This window comes from Strongylocentrotus purpuratus, unplaced genomic scaffold (assembly GCF_000002235.5).
Source record: "Strongylocentrotus purpuratus isolate Spur 01 unplaced genomic scaffold, Spur_5.0 spur5_scaffold_4, whole genome shotgun sequence".
Taxonomy (NCBI): domain Eukaryota; kingdom Metazoa; phylum Echinodermata; class Echinoidea; order Camarodonta; family Strongylocentrotidae; genus Strongylocentrotus; species Strongylocentrotus purpuratus.
Window position 1 is genome coordinate 23,111,162 of NW_022145610.1, and position 8,009 is coordinate 23,119,170.

At 40.0% G+C, this 8,009-nt stretch overlaps 1 protein-coding gene across 1 annotated transcript in view; it reads right to left on the reverse strand.

The window, feature by feature from the left end:
- LOC576500 (gamma-aminobutyric acid type B receptor subunit 1-like) overlaps window positions 1-7,348 on the reverse strand; it is a 51,642-nt gene extending 44,294 nt beyond the window's left edge. Inside the window, exon 1 of the mRNA XM_030998093.1 lies at window positions 7,163-7,348. Within this exon, the coding sequence (XP_030853953.1) occupies window positions 7,163-7,204 (42 nt within the window). The 5' untranslated portion in view covers window positions 7,205-7,348. The remainder of the gene's footprint in view (window positions 1-7,162) is intronic.
- Window positions 7,349-8,009: the final 661 nt, after the last annotated feature.

Genomic DNA, 8,009 nt, shown 5'->3' on the forward strand with positions numbered 1-8,009 from the left:
TCAGATTTAACATTGTTAAACGATGCCTTTAAAGGTAGTCAAGTTATTCTTCTACACAATCATTATCCTTTAGACCCATCTTCACATCACCACCACAACCAACATCATCGTGATACAATCATTACTTGACCAAGTGCATTCTTACCGAACCCTTAAACCTCCATCATAACATCTCCCGTCCTATTCATCGTAAAAAGACCTGGACAAAGATTTGTTTTGACCCATCCCCCTAGCGGAAATATCCACACAAGGTTCTGATAATTAAACTTCCACCCCCATCCCTATAAACCTTAGAGACCTCGCCGGAAGAGAGGCAGGTGATGACCGATGATCAGGGACCGGTTTCACAAAGCCTTTTTTCAATGACAAAGGACAAATACCAGTGACAAATCTGCTGATAGCCAATCAAAAGCAAGGATTTCAGTAGCTTTTAACAAAAACTGTCATTTGTCACTGATGACAAGTTTTGTGAAACAGGGCCCAGTTGTTAGCTTGATGAGATGTCTAAAGATTTCTTCTCAAGTTCCTTGCACCCAACCTGAACTATTTGGGCTTGCTCTTTTTCAATCTCACCAGCTCTCAGTGATGTGCAGTTTTGATGATTGATAAAAAGAGGTGCTGATTATAAGGAGGATAGAGGTGATGATGGTGGTGATGATGGTGGTGGTGATGATGGTGGTGGTGATGATGGTGGTGGTGATGATGGTGGTGGTGGTGATGATGGTGGTGGTGATGATGGTGGTGGTGATGATTGTGGTGGTGATGATGGTGGTGGTGATGATAATGGTGACGATGATGGTGATGAAGATGATGGTGATGATGTTGGTAGTGATGGTGGTGGTGATGATGATGATGGTGAGTATGATAATATTGATGGTGGTGGTGGTGATGATGATGATGATGATGGTGGTGATGATGATGATGATGATGATGGTGAGTATGATGATGGTGGCGATGATGATGGTTGTGGTGAAGATGATTATGATAGTGGTGGTGGTGATAGTGGAGGTGAAAATAGTGGTGATAACAGTAGTTGCATATGGTGGCAGTGGTGATGGTGATGATAGTATGGTAGTTATGCCTGTGTTGATAATTGTGGTAGCAATGGTAGTGATGATTGTGGCAGTGGTGGTTTTGGTAGTGGTAAAAAAATTGTTCAATTGTTATATGCTAATAGAAATCTTTGATTTAATGATCATTATCTTATCTTAAAGCTAATGGTAAAGTCAATTGTTGCATTTGCTATCTCATACAGATATGAACTTATACATTTCACAAATGTCTGTGATAAAATAAGTATCATAATATGTTAACACCCAATCTGTATACCTTTCTCTACCCGTCTGTCTGTCTGTCTCTCTCTCTCTCTCTCTCTCTCTCTCTCTTTCTGTATCTCTCTCTGTCTGTCTGTCTGTCTCTCTCTCTCTCTGTCTGTCTCTGTCTCTCTGTCTGTCTCCCCCCCCCCCATCTCCTCTCCCTCCCCCTCTCTCTTTCTCTCTCTACCCCCCCCCCATCTCTCTCTCTCTCTCTCTCTCTCTTTCTGTATCTCTCTCTGTCTGTCTGTCTGTCTGTCTCTCTCTCTCTGTCTGTCTCTGTCTCTCTGTCTGTCTCCCCCCCCCATCTCCTCTCCCTCCCCCTCTCTCTTTCTCTCTCTACCCCCCTCTCTCTCTCTCTCTCTCTCTCTCTTTCTCTCCCTCTGTGTGTCTCTCTCCCTCTCCCTCTCTCTCTCTCCCTCTCTCCCTCACTCTGTCATCTCCACAACATTGGTAGGTATCACTTTACCCTTCCTATACCTCTCGTCTTTCTGTCAGCTTTCTTTTCTTATCTCCATCCTAGGCTATCCATATCAAATAACGTTGCATCATCACAGCTGTCGCGGGGGCAAGAGAATCTTCACACTTTCTCCTGCCCAAGCGAGGGAGCCTGCACTTCCGTGGAGACCTCTAGCTGTAATGTTTAATCAAATCTCGGCACTTTACCCACCCCTGGTAGGTGTGTGTCTGTCAAGGTCATGGAGTAAAGGAAGATGTATGACCCATGGATTGGTAAGTATGAACCCAGAGGTGGTACAGACTGTCAGGGGGGAATTAGGAGGGGGATGAAAGGGAAAGAGAGAGAAAGAGGAGGGGAGAAAGCAGAGGGAAAGAGGGGAGAAAGAGGAGGAAAATAGAGAAAGGAAGACAGAGAAGGAGTGGAAGATACAAGGAAGGGAAAGGGAGTAGGAAAGTGAGAGGAGTGAGGGGGAGGAAAGGGACAGAGAAGAAGAGCAGCGATGAGAGAGAGAGAGAGATGAAAAAGGGGAGAGAGGAGACTGTGTATGTTCCCATCTTTAATCCTCCAACCCCTCTTTCCCCCTCCAAAAAAAAAACAACAACATCTCTCTCTCTCTCTCTCTCTCTATGTATGTCTCTCTCTCAGGAGATACCCGTTCCCTTGTTCTCTTTCTCTCTCTTTTTATATTTGTTACAATTTTCCCTACCCTATGACCCCCCTCTCCCTCTTTCCCTCCCTCCCTCTCTCCCTGCCTCTCTCTCTCTCTCTCTCTCCCTCTCTTCCATCCTATCTTTGTATTATCATATCCGACCATCACAAGCCTTTACACTGACATACTTTAATTTCATTAAAGCATGGCCGTGGCCTATTTTATACCACAATCCAGAAATTAATGGCATTTATTTTCTGTTCCGGAGCAAACACCCTTTAAATGAAACTCTGATGAAAGGCAATTAATCTTTGATATCAGGTAGACTGTATCATACCTCTATCAAATCATAACATTGGAATATCATAACCATATTCAGATTATTTTCCCAAAAGGGCACAGGTTTTTATCATACCAAAGTTCCTGTTTGTATAGAATGTTTATATCTTAAACCCTACTGTTTTGGTACCCCTCTTCTCTTATTATACTATTCTGTATATATATACCTCTTTTGCTTTTCCTCTACCTCTGAATATGTTTAATAATTCCTATTTTCTACCCTTTCGCACCCATCTCTGAATTTCTTCTTTTTAAAGTGAATAACAAAAACCAGCCTATTGAATCAGCTCAAAATTCATTGAATTAATAAAATAATCACAAAATGAAATCATCATTCTAGACCTGAAAATGAAACAAGCCAAAAGGCTATTACCTAGTATGCATTTACATATATTCATCGTCCTTCTGGTTCCTGCCAGAAGAGCTAACAATTTAAAATCCAAGAAACCTCTGTAAACCCAAATGCTAAGACTACACACAGCATGCAAGAAGGTCTGGGGGTAAGAAATGTCAAATGGTTTGAATATAATTCACAGATTTACAAAGCATGCTCCGCTGTCCTCCCAACCCCAATCGCTTTAATTTGTTGTTCCTCATTGACACAATTTTTGCCATTTTGCCCTAGATGACAGCCACATAGAGACGCCCTAAAGATTTCTGCCCTACTGACTTTCCAAATTCTAGCACCCGGCTAAATTACACTGGAAAACGATTGTTGCAGTTCAGTGAACAGACAAGCATTACTTCTGCCTCGAGCAAAAATGAGAAGATGGATTTAAAGATATATGGATGGAGAGAGAGATGCACAGATATTCGCAAAGGGAGAGAGATATAAATACAGAGAGAGGGAGCTGAGAAAGTAAGAAAGTAAGATATAGAGAGCAGGAGAGGGGGATTGAGACAAAGAGAGATAGACAGATGGAGACAGAGAGAGAGACAGACAGACAGAGATAGAAAGACAGACAGACAGAAAGACAGAGGGAAGGAAAGAAACAGAGATAGAAGAAGGTGATTGTGAGGATATGCATTTACAGTGCAAAAATTAGCGACATTTCTGCCAGCATTAAACACGAAAAAATGCACTCCAGAGGTGGATTTTTTTTGTTTTGTGTGTCTTGTTTGCAGGTAGTCTAGCAACTACGTGTGAAACACTAGAATGTGAGAAAAATCCATGATTTTTGCTTGCAGCGTAAATGCAGTTAGAGTCAATCTGAGCAAGATAATGGCGTAAACATATCATTGAATCCCATGAATAGAGCCATCTAGGTCATCATGTCTATGATGCAACATTACGCCATGCGCCCGGAGAATGCATGCGGGATCAAAGACCGCATCATCATCATTCCATCCATCCCCTGTTCTCTTTCTTGGAATATAATAATTGATGGCATTTCTGTGTCACATTAATGCATCTCGGAGACAGAATGAGAATGAGTGAGATGGATAAGACAAAGATGAGGGAAAGACGAATGCTAAAGATGATGGCTGCTGACACAGATAACTGTAAATGAGGGTATGGGATCCTTTGAATACCGATCCTGTGACTGAGCTGTAATATAATAACCCCCACACTCTTTATTTTTGTTAGAGACTTGTCAGAGAAAATCATTATAAATTGCCATCTTCCATAAACAAATTGCCCGTGAGTATCAATACTCATATTATATATCTAAAACGGTTTAACCCCTTCTTCGTTTAAATTCTAATGATATCATTTTCTTTTAAAACAGTTTCAAAAGTACTTCTTTTTAATAAACCTCTTACAACCTTTTACTTGTGGTAAGAGGATCTTTTCCCAGACTCTTAACTAACTCTTATTCCTTCCATCTGCTTTTCCCTTTCATTTTTACTAACTCCTTTGGGAAAAGAGAATGTTAATCAAAGCCAAGTGTTCTTCAATCATTTTTTTGAAATTTTGTAACCAACCTCATGAATTTTAAAACACAATTTACCCCGTTTGGTAGCATGTGCCTCCATGATGAATGTTTCATTAAAGACTGTGCATCCGTCAACAACCCTAACCATGACATTTAGGAGAACGAATCCATTACTTCTAACAAAGTTGTCATTTTGATTATGATGAATACATAACTTTTTTTTTAAAATTCAAAGTCACGGACAGCAAGTAAGACAAAATATGACTCATCCAAAATTATTTTTACAAACATCAAATATTTACATTTACGTGAATGAGTCCTGTAAATGCACTACACATGAATTCACTGTCCTGAACTCGATTAGGTTTATCCCCTTCTGTTCCTGTTTAATTAATCCCATGCCTATGAGAAGCACTTGGTCCCTGTATAAAGCCTATGTGAATTAGACAAATCAGTAGCTGAGCGGTTAAGAGAGAGAATGAAGCGCGATGGAGATTCCAAACCAATGATGTAACGAGAGATTGTTTCTGCCGTGCTAATGCACTCTGCAAAGTGATTCATAGACAGATCTTGAGAAGCTTGCGTGCCAACACATTTGCGTCGGAGCCCTAAACATTGTGTCATCCATGTGGCCGCGCCGGTCCAAACATACGTGACGACAAGGTGAAGTAGCGTTTATTTGATTATCGACGTGACGGAGCAAGGTTGCACGCATTAGCGCCCGTAATGGAATTGCAAAATTTGATACAATTGAAAGAAAAGGGAAATTTTATTTCTAGTATTTCGTCATTTGATCTACTACCTATCTTTTCTAATTTCTGTTTCTTTCCTTTTCTCTCTCTCTTTCTCTCTTATTTCTCTCTTTGTCTCCCTGTCCGTCTCGATCCTAACTATCTCTTACTTGCTTCATGTCCATTTTGACTATGTCTCAGTATTAGTCACCCTCCAGCCACTCACCCACCTTTCTCTCTCTCTCTCTCTATCTCTCTCTCTCTCTCTCTCATTGATATCCTTCTCTTTCAAATAGTTGCATAAGCAGATGAATGGCACATGTAAATGAATGTCCAAATTTTTCAACATAAAGATGGCTGTGCTAAATTTATTGATTTGATCATAACTTGATTACTTTTCTTTCCTTTGTAATATTTCAAGGTTCTTTTCATGCCTAATTCAATAGCATAATCTTCTCCTGTTCATCAAACACGAAGGGAGAATTATTGGTACTCAATTCCACATCCAAAAATAACTGGGGATTGATGGACGGAGGTATGCTCAGTCAAGTCGACTCCTACATGGTGCTGTTTCATTTTCTTCCCTTGTATCTTGTATTCACAAGCATGCAGAGCACTAAATTTAACTTAAAATCTATATTCGACTATCAATCCTCTTTTCTTTCAAGCTACTTATAACCATCTATCTTCAAACCTAAATTTCATCCATGCTAAATGTTAGCATTACTCTATAATTTTTTTTAATCTAATTACCCATCTACTGGTATTAATTTTCAATTATCCATCCACAAACTATCTATCCGTTTTTCATTTGTTCATTTATCCATCCATAATCCATCCAATCATATTATTATTTTTCAAGTACTCATCCATCTCCCTTTGCATTCATCTACTAATTTTCCATTCATCCATCCACAATACACACCGTACCACACATCCATTCATCTCTGACCATCAATCCGTCATTCATCTGTTTCCATCATTCACCTCCCCCCCCCCCCCCCCTTACCCCCGCCCCCCCCCCCCCCCACTCCGTGAACGGAGGGATACCATGTATGTTCCCAAACTCTCCGGCTCGTAACAAAAGAAAAAAGTCTACCCGTATTGACTTTACACACCAGACTTTTGCTGAAAAGGGGGGGGGGGGGGGTCGCTGGGAACACGTATATGCGTACCCTAAATAACACTGAGTGGGGGGGGGATGGGATTCACCTGCTTCAGCAACCATTCAGTCATTTATCCACCCATCTCACTATCCACAAGTGAATGTCACATTTTGTCAACCCAACATTACCTGGGCTCACAGGAGAGTCCATAAACTTAAAGGCATTGTTTAACAATGTTAAATCTGAGATGAATGGCCCTACGTGTTATCAGTGTCTGTGATATGGTGTAATATTGAAGGAGATATCATGTTCTTGAAGTGGAATTCATTAAAAGTCTAAAATACTTCAAATTTTGCTTTTGAATATATTTTATTTTGAGGCTACAAATGGCTCTCCATAATGTTTAAGTCCAACTTAGAGTTAGGTTTGACTTAAGATCTTTGTGAAACACCCCCCCCCCCCCCCCCTGATTTGATTCTCTCTAAAAAAACACTCTCTAAAAGACAGAGACATTGAAATCCTTGCTTTGAGAAGTCATATTAGAGATCATATGATTAGTTATTCTTTACTCAATTCCTTCCAGATTAAAGTGGAATCTACTCCAAGACTTAGGTTCGACTTAGGATCTTTGTGAAACACCCCCCAGGACTTGATAAAGAATAAAGGCCCAAGCGTGCTCCTACTCACCATGCCAGAGATGGAGGGGGTGTCATCCGGTTTTAACATCATCCCTTCTGTAGTGAAGTGATACTGTAGCGCCTCCTTGAGCTGTTCAGCTGTGCAGTTGATATGTTTGTCATCCGCATCATACCAGTTATCAGGGTACCACCCTATCAGGAACCAGACTATCTTGGGCCCATAAAGCTTCTGTTTGTAAACCTGTCAAATAAAAACAAACATAACAAATCCCTAAGTATCTTGTTTTTATATGAAACAATAAGTTCTTTTTTTTATTTTTTTTACTGGACTCATGTGGATCACACAGTTCGTGGTTCGAGTCCGCCAAGGCAATAATTTCCTTTAGCAAGACATTAATCTTCATTTGGTTTTAGCCCATAAAGCTTCTGTTTGTAAACCTTTAAATGAAAAACATACATTAAAATACATAAGCCTCAAGTTTTTGCATGGTATTTTTCATATATCAAGCAATGCCTCCACTAAGATATTTTACTGGACTCATGTGGATCACATGGTTCACAGTTTAAGTCCTGCCAAGACACTGATTTCCTTTAGCAAGACATTAATCTACATTTGGTTTTAGTTTCTACAATTGATATAATTTGAAATTTGATGATCATATCTCACAAATTTTAAAATACATCAAATTACTCCCACACTTTGCTGGCTTCATGTGCAGTCTTTTTTGTACCTGAATTGTCCTTTATAACTTGAAAATCCCAAGACTTTCAAGGGGTTCTGTGTATGCATTTAAACAAAATAAGGTGCTGCATTAGGATCACTAGACTTTATCTTACTGTTCATAACTTGCAATGGAGAAAGGGACAGTGGCTAGGACTTCAAATTCATCAATTTC